The sequence below is a fragment of the Alosa pseudoharengus genome, unplaced genomic scaffold (assembly GCF_046254945.1).
Source record: "Alosa pseudoharengus isolate Yale_2024_CS ecotype anadromous, Long Island Sound unplaced genomic scaffold, YU_APseudo_1.1 YU_APseudo_1.1_scf_5, whole genome shotgun sequence".
In the NCBI taxonomy this organism is placed as follows: domain Eukaryota; kingdom Metazoa; phylum Chordata; class Actinopteri; order Clupeiformes; family Clupeidae; genus Alosa; species Alosa pseudoharengus.
In genome coordinates this window covers 27,744,487-27,763,651 of record NW_027468837.1, presented here as the reverse complement: position 1 = coordinate 27,763,651, position 19,165 = coordinate 27,744,487, and the positions used below count along the sequence as shown (strand labels likewise).

The 19,165-nt window shown below is 40.8% G+C and overlaps 1 protein-coding gene across 4 annotated transcripts in view; it reads right to left on the bottom strand.

The window, feature by feature from the left end:
• LOC143103771 (sodium- and chloride-dependent GABA transporter 2-like) overlaps positions 1–19,165 on the bottom strand; it is a 37,614-nt gene that overhangs the window by 10,710 nt on the left and 7,739 nt on the right. For all 4 annotated transcript variants that reach the window (XM_076267585.1, XM_076267586.1, XM_076267587.1 and 1 more), the window contains 6 exons: positions 16,274–16,406; positions 15,635–15,769; positions 14,738–14,841; positions 12,451–12,575; positions 5,969–6,081; positions 5,732–5,869 (listed from right to left, as the gene is read on the bottom strand). In XM_076267585.1, the coding sequence (XP_076123700.1) occupies positions 5,732–5,869; positions 5,969–6,081; positions 12,451–12,575; positions 14,738–14,841; positions 15,635–15,769; positions 16,274–16,406 (748 nt within the window). The remainder of the gene's footprint in view (positions 1–5,731; positions 5,870–5,968; positions 6,082–12,450; positions 12,576–14,737; positions 14,842–15,634; positions 15,770–16,273; positions 16,407–19,165) is intronic.

Here is a 19,165-nt window from a genome sequence, read left to right as displayed (position 1 = left end):
GTTGGCACATTGTCTAAGTGTGCTTGCACAAACTCTGGGAAGATCTTACTAATAATTGATTAATTAATTAATTAATTAATTAATTAATTAATTATACAACAGGATGCAGGATTCAACAGCAATGCACAAAAGACTGGAGACAGCCTGGATCCAGAAAGGCACTCCTTCAATTTCTCCTTGGGGATCAATAAAGTATCTATTTATCTATCTATCTATCTATCTATCTATGCGTCACAACAGGCACTCTTAGCAGACAATCAACAACCTATTACAGTTTTTCTCAGTCGCTTTGGCACTTTTCTCACATCACTATTAACATTTGCACAGCAGTTAGTGCATTTCTCAAAACATTTAGTGCAAACTGCAAAACCTAGTGGATAACATACTAGTGCAAAAGTATGTCACTTGTTCAAAATGGATAGTCCATTCCTCAAAAGCAAGTCTTCATGTCAATGAAACTGACACCATCGTTTATGAACAAGATAGTCAACATTGTCATGTTTTCATTATGACAGTTTATTCTCTCAGTGTTTTCCAATGCAAAAAAAAGGTCAGAACTCGGTGACACTACCTGAACATGCTCAAGACAGCACTATACACTACTTGTACAGCCATTTGAAAACTGCAGTAAAGTTACACATTGCTGTAGTAAGGGGAGTAAGTGAGCACAAGACACTGAATACGTACGTTTCACATTTTTACTGTATACGCTCTTTGCAATTCTACAGCATTGTGACAGAATTTGATAACTAGTTCAACACTTTTGTATGTAATGACTCAAGCAATGAAATGAAGACTATTATTTCATTGGGAATGACTATTCAGCATCCATAAGTACAGTATAGTTCATTTTGACTGACATGACAAAGCAACTGATACATGTTCAAAAGCATTTGCAATTTGTTCAGAGGAAGGAGAAATTGCTTCTATGATGTGCACAAATGACTAAATGTTGTGGAGGCTGAACTAATAGTTATGAGAATTTTCATTCTGATCTGAGAAAAGCACCAAAGCGACTAAGAAAAACTGCAATCAAAATAGAACCACAACTGGCTAGTGGCAGCCACAAAACATGCCACATGTTGTACCTAAGATCCGTGAAGACCCTCCTTTACAGGACAACATGCCCTGTTAGTAGCCCACAACATCTTACTTGGCTGCCCGACTATAGAACCTGACCAGCAGAAACCATCAACAACAAAGCCTTCGTGATCATTTTACTTGGGGTTTTCAGTCAGACATCTTCCTACGACTGTGTTTAATTGAGTTAGGCCCACAACACTTCCACAAGCCTCAACAGTTTTATCTGGCATCCCAAACCTACCCGTGACTCATGATGGGTTACGACACATCATAACCAGACACCAACAAATAAACAAAGATACACCTCAACAAGATTTCAGTTATCTCAGTGTTAATTTAGATTACATTCACTATCAGTCCGCAAACACCTCAGCCATAGTCAGTGGCTCGTCTTTTCAGTAGCCTCAAAGAACTTGTTAACCAAAATCCAAAAGAAGTGTTGCTAATTTAAAAAGCCTTTAACACCTATCTTCATTGTTTTTGTACATGCTTGTCAACCTCATTCCCTCGCTTCAGTTACCATTTCTTTCAAGGGCTTTCCCAGGAAGGTTTACTCATCACCTCTTGTTCCAGTACATTAGTACCTTAGATGACTCACAACCATGTCTAATCTCACTGCAATGCCTTCACCTGCTTTAACTTTTCAAGTCAAGTCAAATTACTTTTTAAATCACAACCAATTTTAAAAAAAGAGTTGGCCCAAGGACCTTTACAGGTGAGACAAGCAAGTAGATAATACAGCATAACATAATACATGAGTAGAAGGAGCAAATATTTAGAAGAATACTGTAGATAAATAAAAATCAAATAGGCCTAAAGATAAAATGAGACAATAAATGAGTATGAAAAGTAGTAAAAAATTCTCATTACTGAAATGACCTTTTGTGCTAAAAACAAGAGATGTGTCTTTAAATTTGATTTAAAACAGGCAATAAATAGTGGGGCAGAATGTAATATGTGGCAGAGGACTATTCCCAAGCCAGTCACTTTTTGTTTTGAGGTGTGAGTGGGGGACCATGAGGAGTTCATCAGAATCCAAATGTTAGGGCTGTGGTTGAAGGAAACTAGAGTACCCAACATCTTTTTTTTTATATACCCTATTCAAGTAAAAAATGTGACAGTGACCTCCTGGCCTTGTTCTCAAGCTTCCCATATTCTAGACAACACCAGCTTTTTGATGCATGTTAGACTTCAAATGACCACATCTCATCTCTTTACAATGCCTGCTCTCAGATTAACACACTGCAAAGAACTGTTTAAGTTGTATTTACCCATGATCGAACCGACAACCCTCGGTTTCAAGCCCGAAGCCCTAACAAGTAGACCACAGCTTGCGTTATTCCTGTTTTTTGTTGCGCAAAGTGCTGTCACATCTTTTTTTTAATCCAATCCATGTCAAACAGATCTTTGTAGATCCACAGTAGACCATGTACATGACCTGTATACACATGGTTTGGCTTTAACCCTAGCAACCACCATAGTAACCGTGTTATTTAGCATAGCAACCACCATATGTACCCTAGCAACCATCTTAATTACCATAGCAACAACCTAGCAACCACCACTTGTCACGAATCGTCCAGGACCTTCCAGATCCTGAGCCGGGTTTTCCTGTACCTACCTGGCTGGCGCCACTTTTAGGGTGCTCCATTCCCAGGTGGTCAACTCCATGCCATGTTTTGCTGCTGACCTACTGCATCTCCTGTCTCCCTGGTCTGCTGCTCAGCACACCTGTGTCTGATTACTTAATCAGGCACAGTATTTAGGCTGGGCTCTTGGAATCCTTCAGTGCGAAGTTATCGATGTTACTGCTGCTCTGCTACTCTTTCCCTGTGGAATTTAGGGATGGGCAAAGCGAGGCTTTATGAAACACTGAAATGTTCAGAGCTGTTTAGGGTGAATCAAATCTGTCAAATGCTTCGTATTGGAGATGTAGTCTTTAAAGTTCGTGGCTCGCTGTGTGACCTGTGTTCAGTCTTTGTCAAAAGCTGAGCAGTATGCCCTTGGTCAATTACTGGAAGGGAGACCACATGAAGTCACAATAAAGAGAATCTTATTGCTGCCACTGTGTGTTCTCTAAATCACTTTCTTCTTATAAAAACTCTCGATTTTTGACCATTCTGAGAGTTTAGTTGAAACTGTGTGGTTAATGGTGAAGTAAGAAAACATAAACAGATACGATCTGAAACAATACCTTACAAATCAAACAGGGATCGAACCACATTTGAGCAGCCTGGGCTACCGTGCAAAAAACACCCTCACTAACCACTACACCATCATGGTTATTGCTTAAAAGAAAGCTACACTGTTAATTGAACGCGCGGGCACGCCTGCCGACACCGGTGAAATGCACCGAAGGTTCACTTAACTTTGGTCACATGACATGGGGATTTTCAACGATGTTTCGAAGCAGTGGTCACATGACATGGCTGTTTTGAACCACGTTTCGAAGCAGTGTTTCGAAACACTTGTGCTTCGAAGCCTCGACACTGATTCGAGACGTCGGTTTCGAAAGTCACACCCCTAGTGGAATTACGTTTTGACCTTTTTGGACTGAACTTTGTTACTGAACTTTGGACTGATCTCTGACCACGATTTTGGATTACTGTTTTTGGATTGTTTGCCCCGGACCTTGTGTGTTGTGCTCACTCTTGGACTTTCTATTGTGTTCTGCCATTGCCTGCTGTTTACTTGAAGCAGTTCTTGTTTTCCACTGAACATTAAATCACAGTTTAACCGTTACCATTTTTGCTTGTGTCCTACTTCGGGGTCTAACCAGTACCTCTGGCCTACTGGCCGTAACACCACTATAATGTGACCCTAGCAACCACCATAGTAACCAACATGATTACCCTAGCAACCACCATAGTAACTGTGTTATTTAGCATAGCAACACCCTAGCAACCACCTAAATTATCCTAGCAACAATGGAAGTAATTAGTTAATTGGCCATTTAAACTCCGGCTTTTCTCTATGCAGGGGTTTGATGTTTTGTGACACGCGGTAAGGGGCTGGTGTGAGTCCTGCGGTCAGGTCTGCTTTATATAGTGGCATGTAGCCTAGCCATAAGAGACCTTTAAATATTCATATCTGTTAAATGTTTTGTTTGTCTTTTTTTTTTTTTACTTCATGTCAGGTGCGACCGAGTGTCGGATAGGAGGTGGACTTTTTTCATTGTAAATAAAACACCGTAGGCCCTCTTAAACCTGCTGTTTCAGCCTGATTTCTCCTTCACCACTCGGGTAATCTACCACAATCTTAATTAACCATTCAACCACCACTATGTCAACCTAGCAACCACCATAGCAACAAACATGTTTACCCTAGAAACCAGCATAGCAACCAGGTCATTTAGCATAGCAATCACCATATGTACCCTAGCAACAATCTTAATGGCCCTAACAACAACCTAGCAACCACCACTATAATGTGAATCCAGCAACCACCATAGAAACCAACATGATTACCCTAGCAACCACCACAGCAACCATGTTATTTGGCATAGCAACCACCGTAAGTACCCTAGAAACACCCTAGCTAGCAACACCCTAGCAACCATCTTAATGACCCTACCAACACCTTAGCAACCATCTTAATTACCCAAGCAACAACCTAGCAACCACCACTATAATGTGACCCTAGCAACCACCATAGTAGCCAACATGATTACAACATGATTACCCTAGCAACCACCATATGATTACAGCATGATTACTCTAGTTACCACCATAGTTACTGCATTATTTTGCATAGCAACCACTATGTGCACCCTAGCAACCATCCTAATTACCCTAGCAACCGTCTTAATTACCCTAGAAACAACCTAGCAGCCACCACTATAATGTGACCCTAGCAACCAGCATGATTACCATAGCAACCATCATAGCAACCGCTTAATTTATGCGTTTTGGCTTATAAGATGTTGCGTTAAAAATCATTCCGTGGAAATGCATGGATTCCAGTTGCTGCTACTGGAAGAAACTGTAATCCATGCATTTCCACAGAATTATTTTTGGAATCTGATCCCTTATCATACCTGTTCATTCTTACTCGTCGATCGACTTATCGTGACTAAATTCAAGATGGCTGCAAACGCTAAACTTTGTGAAGATACTGTCTGTATAAATCGTCTTGTAAGTAAACTACCAGTGCTTTTTCAAAGTTCTCAATGTCTCGTTTTAAATGTCAGGGCCCTCGGAAGTCTACCAATGAAGTGTGGAGATACATTGAGCCTCGTAAATGGTGTAAAACAGTGATTTATTTGCATGGTTATGCCGATGCCGAGGCACCACCATTGACCGCCTTGTTGGTAGCATCGGCTAACTAGCGCCAGATTTCGGCGTGCAGGGGACAAGCCGAGATGGGCTATGAGACATACGTTCACACTCGGTATCATGTTTCAAAACACTTTAGGTCAAAATCACACCGGAATTCTCCTTTAATGCAGATAACTTTTGATCCCTGTGTCCTATTTTCAAAATTGAGGTACTGTTGTAATCCTTTTGGCGAACTGCACCTGATCAAGCCCACTCTTGCAATTCCTCGGAGATGCAATTATAGTTTTGGTTTACAATGGCTGCACCCTGAATAAGGTGTATTGATACTGTATGCGCCTCAATCTTAAAGCTTTCTGCAATAACAGACATACCTCAGTGACAAGTAGGAGCCCCAGTAAGAAACAAACCAAGCACAGACCCAGAAGCAGAAACTCTCGCCTGTATCCCCTCCGAAACACAGTGGGGAACATGTCTGTCACAGATGTCATTAGGCACTCCAGACTAACAAACTGGATCCAGGCGGAGACAAAAATAAATACATAAACATTAGTCAACAACAGAAAGTAAGAAATACCATAATAGTCAGAGTGAAGCCACCAAAGACTCACCTGGGTATCCGCCCCAAGGAGAATGACCATAATGAAGAAACATATAGCCCACAACTGTGGAAAAGGCATCATGGCCACAGCACGTGGGTAGGCGATGAACGCCAGTCCAGGACCTTAAATATCACATGATATAATTTTACACTAAAAAAATATTTGTTATCCACGTACATACAGTAAAGGCACAGTCATTGGTTATGGTGCAAGGTTGTTGATCATGTAAGAGATTTTTGCTTTGAACAAAAGTGTCTGCTAAGATTCGTAACCATAAATATTAATGCTGGCCACAGAGGTGACCCGATTTACAAGGACACACACCAGGAGTGTGTTCTGTAGCATCTGCCAGAGGGATGCAGTTGGAAAGGATGTCTAGGGCATGAGGAGTGTCTTTGTCTGTTTACCGGTACATGAGGTGTACAAGTCCTGGCACTGGGTAAGGGTGGCCCAATGATTCTTTCTGTGGTTTTAATGGTTAGATGATAGTTAGCTGCTGCCCTGTCCTGTCTTGTGGCTGCTCTGAATCAATCTGTGAACTGTGATGGAAGTGCACATGACAGACTGGGCCAGCAGCTCCTGTAGCAGACCATACTTTCTCAGTTGCCTCAGAAAGTAAGTATATTCTCTTCTTGAGCCTTTTGGGGATGATAGGGCTGATGTTGGATTCCCACTTCAGGTCCTGTGAGATGTTATGTTCCCAGGAACTTGAAGGTCTACTCAGTGGGACAGAGATTGTTGGATATTGTGAGGGGTTGCATCGCTCAGGTGTAGCTCCTGTAGTCTATCATCTCCACCATTGTGAGTGTGGTCAGCTCCAAATTGTTCTGACTGCACTAGAGCACCAGCTGTTCGATCTCCCTTCAGTATGCAGACTTGTCAACATAGTGCTGTTTGCCAATTTCAGCAGTTTAACAACTGAGTACTTGGAGGTGTAGTAATGGGTGTAGAGGGAGAAAAGCAGATGCAAGAGGACACATCCCTGTGGAGCACTAGTGTTGATTGTTCGTATGCCAAATTACTTTTCCAAGTCTTACCTACTATTCCCCGCCTGTCAGGAAGCTCCACTGACAAAAGGTAGAAGAGACATTGAGCAGGGAAAGTTTGGAGGAGAAGATTTGTCCCTGGGCAGTCAAGATGTTGCAGAATGCAGTGCAATTCCACGTTTACTCCATCATCCACTGGCCTGTTTGCCCCATAAGTACACTGAGGGGATCTAGCAGGTATCCTGTAATACTCTGCAGGTGTATCAACACCAGCTGTTCGAAGGACTTCATGAGCACAGACATCAGAGCAATTAGTCAGGGGGGAAACTAGCAAAATGAGGTTGGACCCCAAAAATGAGTTATTGTGGGTTTTGCATTTTTGGCATCCTTAGGATATCTAGTCAACATTTCTGGATGATAACATTACATTTAGGCAGTGGCAAATTTAAATAGGTCTGTAGTCATTCGGTCCTGTTATGGAGGGTTTCTTGGGGACAAAAATGATAGTGGAGCATTTGAAGCAGGAGGGGACGTGGCACAGCTCTAGGGATTGGTTGAAGGTATGTGATGTGATCTGGGAAAACCCTTCACATGGTGCAATTTTACCATTTATGATTCTGATACCATCCTAGCAACATCCAAGATTTTGGGAGGATGGTATCCAGGATTTTGCTAGGGGGCAGAATGTTGAAGGAGTGGGATGGTATCAGAATCTTAACTTGGTGAAATTTCATGATTTCATTTCATGAATTTGGTTGAAACAGAGCAAAAATCAAGGATTTTTGAGTGCATCATGTGAAGGGTTTTCCTAGATCGCATCACATACTGTATGTGTAAAGATAGGAGCCAGTTGGTCAGCACAGGCTTCAAAGCTTTAAAGCAGTGGTCCCCAAACTTTTTCTTCCGAGGGCCAGCTCACTATGCCTGGCTCTAAGAGAGGGCCAGAGACTCGGAGTATATCAACCATAAATAGCTTAGTGCTGTGAACAACAACAGTCTACCTTAGTTGAATATTCCATTACATTTAATCATAGGCTACTGCAATTTAATACCATTGCTAGCTGTGTTTATGTTGCCACCATGCGATATCAGTGTAAAATGTAGCTCAAATGAAATAATACTAATAAAAAGACTGTTTCTTTGCATACATAGCTCAAGTTGTGAACAAGCAATATCCTACAAATAATTTAAAGTTATCAAACTATGACAGTTTTATGAAGTGCTGGCAAACACATCTGAAATGACCACCATTCTAACTTGAATAGAAGTTAGTTAGTTATTAACAAATAATTGATAAACGTTTAGAATACTTTGAGCACTGATGCAGTCAGCATAGGCCTCTTACATTGTTTGCAGGTAGGCCTACATTTCATTCCGTTTTCGATGGCAAACGCGAAACAGCGCCAAAACAACCATCAGTGGACAAAAGGAGTATTACATGTGTACTGTTAAGACTCGCCATAGGGAATGAATGGGGAAATTACGGAGGTTATAGTTTGACGATGTCGTACTCCCGTGCGGGCTAGATGCTATATACCACGGACATGTTTTGGGGGGCCACCCAAAATGAGTTGGCGGGCCGTAGTTTGGGGACCACTGCTTTAAAGGGAAAAGAAACTGCCCTGTTTGACTGCCGGTTTGACTGCCCTGCCCCAGCTCCAATGGCGGTGGTCGGTCCACCATCCCCCAGCCCCCACCCTCACACCCCCTCAGGCTATCGTACCCCCACCATCACTGGATTTTGCACCCCTCCCCCACATGGCGATCACGAACAATGAGGTGACAACGACCTCAGTCAACAGCCATCAGACACACAGATCCCAGATGCACCCCTCCCCCTCCCCTCCCCTCACACCCCTCACCATTATAAAAGATCAAGTGACAGTCCAACTTAAGAAATTGCGCAGCAATAAAGCAGCTGGGCCTGACAGACTGTGCCCAAGGCTACACAAGGCCTGTGCTGCTGAACTGGGGGAGCCACTGAAACACATCTTCAATTTGAGCCTACGCCTTGGACAAGTTCCAACACTGTGGAAGACATCATGTCTCACCCCTGTCCCTAAGAAGCCACACCCCAGTGAGCTTAATGACTACAGACCCGTCGCTCTTACATCAGATGTGATGAAGACAATGGAGCGATTGGTCTTAGGCATGCTCAGACCCCAGGTACGCCATGCACTAGACCCGCTACAGTTTGCTTACCAGGAGAAAGTGGGCGTGGACGATGCCATCACTTATCTCCTACACAGCACACATTCCCACCTGGACAAGGGGAAAAGTGCTGTGAGAATCATGTTCTATGATTTCTCAAGTGCTTTTAACACCATCCAGCCCCTCAGATTGGGAGACAAGCTCTTGCAGATGGGTGTGGACGCTCACCTGGTAACCTGGATTACAGATTACCTGACCGAGCGACCATAGTTCGTCAGACTGAAGAACTGTCTCTCTGACACTGTGATCTGCAGCACCGGAGCGCCACAGGGAACTGTGCTCTCTCCAGTCCTGTTCACCCTGTACACATCTGACTTCTGCTACAACACCGAGTCATGCCACATGCAGAAGTTTTCTGATGATACTGCAATTGTGGGGTGTATCAGGAACGGGCAGGAGGAGGAGTACAGGAGCCTGGTGGAGGACTTTGTGCAAAGGTGCAAACTCAATCATCTTCAACTTAACACTTCAAAGACCAAGGAGATGGTGGTGGATTTCCGCAGGTCAAAGCCCACTCTGCTACCAGTCCACATTGATGGGGTCAATGTGGAGGTGGTTAGCACCTACAAGTATCTGGGTCTCCACCTGGACAATAAACTGGACTGGTCAGCCTGATGCACTCTACAAGAAAGGGCAGAACAGGCTGTACTTCCTGAGGAGGCTGCGGTCCTTCAATGTGTGCAGTAAGCTCCTCAGGATGTTCTACCAGTCTGTTGTTGCCAGCGTCCTCTTCTATGCAGTAGTATGCTGGGGAGGAAGCACAAGGAAGAAGGATGTGGGGCGAATTGACAGGCTGGTAAGGAAATCTGGCTCTGTAGTGGGAGCTGAACTGGAGTGCATCACTTCACTATCTGACAAAAGGACCCTGAACAAACTGATCAACATCTTGGACAATGAGTGTCACCCACTCCACAGCACTATTGTTAAGCAGAAGAGTCTGATCAGCTGGAGACTTCGCTCACTGCCTTGCACAACTGACAGACTGAGAAAGTAATTTGTCCCCAGGGCCATTGAACTGTTCAATGCCTCACTCAAGGGAAGAGGAGAGATAGACTTCTCTGCATAGTCTGTCTGCCTCTTCACCCCCTCCATGTTTGGTACTGTCTGTCCACTAGCCACTTGTACCACTGTCTTTATGCCTCACTGTTTGCGTGCTATATTAGCACATTAGCACATATGCATAACCCCCCCCCCCTCCATGCCACAGCCGAACTGTGGCCACATTTTCTTAAATAGTTAAATATATAGATATATAGACTTTACTTTATTTCTGCATTGTTGCACTGTTGACTTACTCATTTGCACTATCACCATGACCACTATCACCATTGCACTACCACCCTGACACTCATTCACACTCATTCACACAGAGCACCTTACAGCACCTTACCATACCTTACTATGCACAGAGAATCACAGGCTCAGTCCCTGCCTCAGTCATTGCAAGCGCCTCTGATTTATTAATCACCACTATGTGGATACTGTTTTTAGAATTGATTTAGATTAAGTGTTAGTATAATTTGTATTTTTGTAATTTGTATTTTAGTATATTTTTATATATTGTTTTAAGTGTTAGTATAATTTGTATTTTAGTATATTTAGCATATTCTTTATCTTCTACTGTCCTTACTGCTTAGTTGTGTTTTTATATTATATACTTTAATTACTCTTTCTGCTGTTAAAGAATGTGGTTGTGTTGTATGTATGCTGCTGAGACCTTGAATTTCCCCTGGGGATCAATAAAGTATCTATCTATCTATCTATCTATCTATCTAGAAACACTGTACTCTGTACTTTTTTAATTTCCTGGTTTTGGAAGAGCCTTCTCACATCCTCCTCACACCTGAGCTGTGTTAGGCAACTAATATGCTGCTTATATTTTACAGTCGGTGCTTTCATTTTGCCCTGTTAAAAACCCCAGTGATTATGAAGAGTGAGTCTGTGGTGGTTATCTGATGGGCAAGGGTTTCCAGATCGTCACATTGGCCTGCGGTGAGATGTAAACAGGATGAAGGAGGAAAAACCCCCATAGTGAATAAAATGGCTCGAAATTCAGACAGCGGTATTTACATTGTGCCAATTCTGCTTCCTCTGGCCTTCCTTGATACGCAATTTACTTGGTGTAGATGAGAACTCAGCGAAGGTAGTCCACTGCCAGGGATGGCATCACTGAGTCAAGTTTTGGTGAAAGTCCTTGTTGAAGATAAGCAGCTCATCCATTTTGATAGACAAGGAACAGAGATTCACCACCGGTTTTCAGACAGGTACGGTTTTCACACAGTGTTTTTGTTTTCACTAACTGTACATACACACTGCCGCCGACTTGAGCTTCCAAAAAAGCTCAGGTCACCCTGTCATTCACTTTGTTAGAAGAGTCTGGGGACTCACAATTGGGAAACGCTTCCAACTCTAGAATGGTGATGAGCATAGACATAGGATTAACTCTGAAATCATTGGTTCAGCCTAACCTATTACTATTCCTAGCGTTATTTCCTACTTCACCTACACTTTACAATAAAAAGCATTGCAGTCTCCCACTAAAGTGAAAACCTCATTTTCTTCAGAGCATCTCATGCCTGAAAATAATACTGCTAATTTGGCAATCTTTGTCAATCTTACAGCAAGTCAGCAATGACGCTGTCCTTGTCAGTCAGAATACAGTTGACAAATTGGTAGCATTTTGGGATTGGGGTTTCAGGATTACAATTGGTGTTCACATGAGTATCAAACACAGGGACACACTCTAGGCAAGGACCAATTGCCATAAAGCAAGTGTTTATCCTTCAACAGACATATTAAATTAATAAAAACACAAGTGCTGCCAGTTTTAAGAACGTTTAGTTTTGAACCGGTAACAAGTCTGCTTACCCTGATCGTGAAACTACCCACTTATTATGTCAGGTCTGTGTAGAAAGGCTAGCTTTTATTGGACTCACAGAACAGTCAGGTAGAGAACCATGAGGATACAAGAGATAAGAGATGATCCACACACCAAGAGTTTCCAGTCTGAGGAAAAGCCGTAGGGGCTCGAAACATCACTGCATAGTGGAATTGCATTCATAATATGCTGTAGTTTGATATTTGAGAATCTTGTTGTCTATTCGTAAATCTACCATTTCAAATCACAGTGTCTGAATTAGTACAAAACATCAACAGATCTGGCCCAAAACATTAACAGATCTGGCACATTGTGATTTGCCACTATATTTGTGGGACCCAAAAGTAGCCTGATTTTATTATGACCAAATAGTAGAAATAGACAAACAAATAGTAGAATATTAATAGAAATCTTACCAGTCGCAGCAACCTCCGATATGGGAATTCCTTGCTCATAAGACATAAAGCCCAACACAGAGAAAATGGCAAACCCAGCGACAAAACTGGAACCTCCATTCACCAAACATAAGACAAAAGTGTCCCTAAAAACAGCAAGTGTAATGAAAAATTATGTGTTGTGACACTATTAAAACATACAGTGCCTATAAAAAGTATTCAGCCCCATGCTAAAGTTGACTAAAAGGAGGAATTTAAAAAATCATCTTTTGGAAATGGATCTTAATGCCTTAATTAAAAAAATGAGGAAAAATCCAACCTTTAAGGACACCAATTTTCTTTGTGAATGAATAATGTATCGTAAATAATGTATTTTTTTCATTAAAATACAGGGTGCATAAGTATTCATATCCCTATGTTAAACCTATGTTGTTCTCCCATAGAGGCAGGCAGATTTTTATTTTTAAAGGCCAGTTAATTTATGGATCCAGGATACTATGCATCCTGATAATTCCCTTGGCCTTTGGGATTAAAATAGCCCCACATCATCACATACCCTTCACCATACCTAGAGATTGGCATGGTGTGTATTTAAGTTAGCCTATTAGCTGGTTTGATGCTCATTGAGCTCAATGCAAATCAGGATGCATAGTGACACCCTGTCAGGCAAATTGCACAGAGATCTGTGAGCTACCTTCTAAATGAGAACTCTCACATGGGCAAATCACTTGATCAGGCAACCACCAACAAAGGACAGCCATGTGCCCCCATTGTGGATATAGCTAAATGCTAAAGTGAAGTAATTATATTTGGTAAAAATTAGGAAAAACTTAGGGTTGCCACTCTCCTTGGCACAAAAGGGTTGAAGGCAAAGGATACTGTTAAAAATCTTGGTGTATTAATTGACAGTGATCTAAATTTCAACAGCCACATGAAAGCGATAACTAAATCAGCTTTTTACCACCTCAAAAATATTGCCAAACTCAGAGGGCTGATGTCAAAATATGACTTAGAAAAACTCATTCATGCATTTATCTCCAGCAGGGTTGATTACTGCAATGGACTGTTCACAGGCCTTCCTAAAAAGACTATTAAACAGCTTCAGGTGATACAAAATGCAGCAGCTAGGATTCTAACAAAAACTAAAAGAACTGACCACATTACTCCAATTCTTAAGTCCTTGCACTGGCTTCCAGTAAGTCACAGAATTGACTTTAAAGCACTATTGCTTGTTTATAAATCAGTAAATGGAATAGGACCTAAATACTTGTCAGACATGCTTCAGCAGTACACACCTTCTCGTCCTCTCAGGTCCCAGGTGAAAAACCTGCTAGTAAAACCTACAGTTAGAACTAAACATGGTGAAGCAGCTTTTAGCTGCTATGCGGCTCAGCTGTGGAACCAACTTTCGGATGACATCAAAAAGGCCCCAACTGTAGCCAGTTTTAAATTTAGACTTAAGACCAAACTGTTCTCAGATGCTTTCTGCTAACTGTGCCGAGTAACAAATTCTGAATCTGCCTTGATAATTATTCTACTTTGTCTTTTATTACTTTTTTTTACTACTTTTGCCTTTGTTTTGCTTACTAATTATTCTTTATTTTTAAATGATTTTACCTTGTTTTATGTTTCCTTTTTATTATGATCTTTACCTTTTAACTATTCTTTGACTATATTGCCCTTCTATGCTTTTATTTGTTATTATTGTTTGGTTTTGTTTATGTAAAGCACATTGAATGACCTCTGTGTATGAAATGCGCTATATAAATAAACTTGACTTGACTTGACTAAGACTAAGTTCTACAAGGTTCTTATGTGTGGCTAGCCTCCTAGAACTGGAGTGACCAGAGGTGACTCTTCCAGCACACTCTCACAGTAATTACTAGCTTCCAGCCAAGAATCAGCTATAGCAAGATGCCAAGTCCCCTTAACCTTACTGAGGAACATGAAAAGAGCCTGATGAATACAGGGGGAACATTATTTAGTCAGATGAAAAGAAACCTAATGAATATTGGGGGCACATTCTTTGGTCAGATGATACATTTGGTCAGTTCAGATGAGATTCAGGGAGCAATTGCTGTAAGTTAAAGTGATACCGTTTTAAATAATTTTACCTATTACCGGTACATTGCAGTTACTTTGTATACCCTACTGTATGTGCCAAGAATTAATGTAATGTATGTTAATTACATTAATACTTGGAAGTATGACTTGGGAGTTCAATACAAGTACCTCATAGTACTATTATTCCGACCATTTCATCACAACAGAACAGAAAACATATAAATAAATGGCAATGGATTCTTACTTGTAGCAGTCATTATTGTATTGGTTGTAACTTCCAAGTGCAGTCAGGCTGCCTTGACAGATTCCAAAAGAGAAGAGAACTTGTGCCCCTGCATCCATCCAAACCTGGAAAATAACAGTGTGTGAGTACTGTATCAAAAAAAAAAACTATCTGCATTCAAGCAAAAAGCACGGACCCTTCTATCTGCAGCTGCACAGAATACACATACCTAACAGAATACACATACCTAACCTAACATATCAGCATTGGTCCCATCAGTTTAAAATGCTAATGTAGAAAATGCTCGTTGCAAAATGCTGTGTATTGATTAACCACCACAGTTACCTTTTACAACATCTAATTCAAGGTTAGGGTTGTGTATTCATCCTGGTTTCTGTGGCTTAAAGAATATGTGTGTGGGAAAAGGACAGAATGAAGTATAACAAGCTATAGTTATTGAAGTAACAGTAGCCTAACTGATGAAATGGTGACTGTTTTCAGCCCAATAGACTTTCATGGAACCCTGCCCATTGACAAAATGGCATTATGGGTCTTTCAACAGTATTAACGTAATAACAATGCATCTGTAACCCATAAACAGTAAACACGTTCTTGGAATCACTGCACATGCTAAATTAAAAAAAGGTGAAAAGAAAACAGTGAAAAACAGGTAGCACGAATGGCAGACGAAAACGTACTGCTGCCAATACAAATGTAACAGGTGAGCAAACTGAAGAATCTCTCATTTCAAACCTCACCACTTGTTTACAGCAGAAATGAAAACCTCAAGTGACTTCAGGCTAATATATCAATCTGCCACACTGCCTTAAAGACGCTAGGCGTAACATTTAGAACAGAAAGGTACACCCGTATCTCTTCTAATCTTCTGTGCTAGATGCAAAACATGCTTTTTGGCACCTGTGGGTCTACGAGCCGTGCCGGATCAGGGTACAGATAAAACCGCAGGCCGTCTGCGGCCCCTGGAAGAGTGAGCCCTCGGGCCAGCAGAACAATCAGCATCAAGTAAGGGAATGTGGCTGTGAAGTACACCACCTGTAGTACATAAAACATAGGAGCTGATGCCAATGACATGTCCCAGAAATACAGCATTGCTGGATCTTGGTAATATAGCATTGTTTATCATGTATTTCGGCTGCATAGGAAGCAAAATTTATGAAAAGTTGCACATTGACATATAACATTTAATACATCATAAGATACAAGCAATGCCTTGTAATACTGTAGTAAAAGACACATTCCAACCTGGGGATTATCATGGGTGTGTTCACACCTGCTCGTTGTACAACACAACATCTGGCATTTTTATCACCATAATCTCAATACTCCTCAATTAGCATCAACTTACATTAACTCTGCTGAATCTAGATGCACACCTAGGTCATCACCTATGAATGAGTCCTTGTGCTTCATCTGGCTTTGAGTTGCGGTATATTTATTTCACTGATCCTTCAATTAAAATATGATCCATGGCCCAAAGGCTCTATGTACAATATTATATCATTTATGCTAGCTGAAGGTTAAAAAAATCAAATATACCTTTCCAGTAGATTTAACTCCTTTCCACACACAGAAGTAGCAGAGGACCCAGGCTAATATCAAGCATAGGGCCAACTCCCAACGAACAGAACCAACATGGTCGATCCCCTCGGAAATGTTTAGGACCCGTCTCCTAAAAAGCACCAAACACAGTCAAAGAGGCAGATAAAGGCCTCTAGATGAAGCAGACAAGACAGATGAAGAAAGATACGGCAGATAAAGAAAGATAGAAAGCAACTAACTAATTCTGCAGGTGCCTAAGTAATTTCATAAACACAAATGAAAGTAAGTTGATAATTGAATAATTTTCTAAGTAATTCTGCTTTGTCGGGCTCTCTGCATCCCAAGAACAGAAGAATGTGGTGAAGGTTTATCTTTGGTCACATAACAAGATTGGCAGAAGACTCTTAATCTGAAATGGAATTTGTTAAGGCGATTTAGGTCTTTCGTTGTATTAATTTAGTTAAACCTTGACTACAGTTTTGAAGAAAATGACACTTCTCATTCTCCAACAATCTCTGGGAGCACTAGGTATGATTCTTGGTCAGTTGCTGTCTATGTTCAACTGTTCAATCCATCTAAATGTACTGGCGAATTAATCTGCAGGACCAAACAGTTGGCCCTGGGGTCCTCTCTGACTTGGGTCCTCTATAGAAACACTCTATTGGTATATTTTCCGATTGTAGCATTCTAATTGATGTAGACTTTGCATTAACTCGGAAATCCTTGGTCCAGCCTAAACACTAGCGTAACTTCCTAACTTCGCCACAAATCTTTGAAAACTTTGAAAACCACATCGGCAGTAAGGAAACAATGTATTTACCTTTGCTGAATGAATTCTAAACATTCTTTCTGCTGCAATTCTTTGATGTTTGCTGGCATCGTTACTACCGCGTTATGGCTTCACCTAGCTCTAACACTGCCATTTTTTAAGCTGTTAGATCATCCCTCTGGTGGTTAAGGGAAACATTGATTTTTAAAAAAAGAGCGTTTCCAAATTGATATCTCGGTGAGAAAATGAACTTAGATACAGCTGGGCGGAGCCAGATTATGTCTGACTGCCAGTCAGAACCCATTTCTTAACAGAAAAATCACTATTCTCCAGTTTGTCTACATGTTTGGCCCCATGATTCACCTTTACTGACACTATTGAGACTCTATGACTCTTCGTAATTTTATCACTGCATTACTAGATTGAACTAGACTAGATTGCCCCACCTCCTCCGTCCTAAAATAAAGGCATTGAAACATCAAAAGGGATGAAATATCAAATGCCCAAAATACATTTAAAGCAAGTGCTCAGTAAAGGAAAAATGAGACATCACTTTCAACACTTCAACAATTGTGTTGACACATGTAACCTATCTCCAATATTTCAAGTTCAGGCCAAAAGAATGGTACAGCCCCATATGATATATTATATCTTGTCTCCTGACAGCTGTGGTTTGTATTTCAGTTAATACAATATATCTAATCTTACAGATATTAATTACTACATTATAATTACTACATTTTGTGCCAACATGTTCTTATGGCACTAAAGCCACAGTGTGCAAGACATAATCAGACAGAAAATAGATATTTTCCCTTCTCTTCCCTCTCCTTCCTTCTCCTTTCTATGTCCAGCCAATCACTTGGTGTTCTGAAATCAGACTGATATCATGAAAGCCTAATCCCTGAGTTAGAGCTTCTGATAAAAGACCAAAAAGATTTGAGTGGGAAATATGTAATGCTGGCTATCTGATATCCATGAGCCTTTAAAAATATACAATACCAGTGAAACGTTTGAACATGTGTACCCATTCATAGCTTTTTTTTTATTTTGACTATTGTCTAGAATAATACTGAGGGCATCAAATGACTATGACATTACACATAAGAATTTAAAATATGAAACATGCTGTTGTTGTTGGTTTCTAAAACGGAGTTCCAGTTGTTGATTATGATTCTCTGACTCGCGTGCAATGCCATTATAAAAACTAAGAGTTGCTGCATCTCGCCGTTGCTTGGCAACCATTCAGATAGAAGAAATATATTTCATGGCGAAAGAATGATTATCTATGAATAAATCATTAAATGTATTGTTGCTGTGCCTTCAATTTATGAAATCTTGCCAGGTATCATGTACTGAGCAATAAGCCCTGGGGGGTCATTAGTTCCGGTAATTTTAGAATAGATAAGGGGCGTTATTAGACACTACACCAATCCATAGTAGTCTATAATCACTGGAACTTACAGCCTCCTGGGGCTTTTGTCCTCATTTTGAAGTAGTCTCCTGGAATGTTTTTCAATTAACATGAGTGACAGGAAAGCAGCCAACAAGTACTCAGCATGTATGGAAACACCTTCGAGACTTTTGGATAACCATTCCAGGTACCTGAAGATGGGTTAGAGAATGGCAAGAATGTGCAAAGCGGTCATCAAAGCAAAAAGTGGCTACACTGAAGAATATAAAATATAAAATGATATAGGTTTTTCACCCTTTTGTGTTTACTGCATAATTCCATATGTTATTTTATCATTTTTAACCGTCAGTAATATTCTATAATGTGGACAATAGTCAAAATAAAGAAAACACATGCATGAATGAGTAGGTGAGGTGTGTTCCAACATTTTACTTTTGACATAAAATGGCACACATCTATGGTTAAGGTGTCAGGCATTTATGGCTCAACCTTAATACACAGCCCCATGGATAATGCTTTATATATCCATTGTTCTTTGACCTCAGTTTGTTGTGCACATGAGAGTGCTTCTGTCCATGAACATAGAAATGTAGTGAATTAGGGATCATAACTGGTGCTTTAACAGTATCTGTATATGTTTAAACCTTTGCATGTGCTGAGGTCTTGTGTATGAATGAATTCCTCACTGTTGATTTTTTTCAACTTC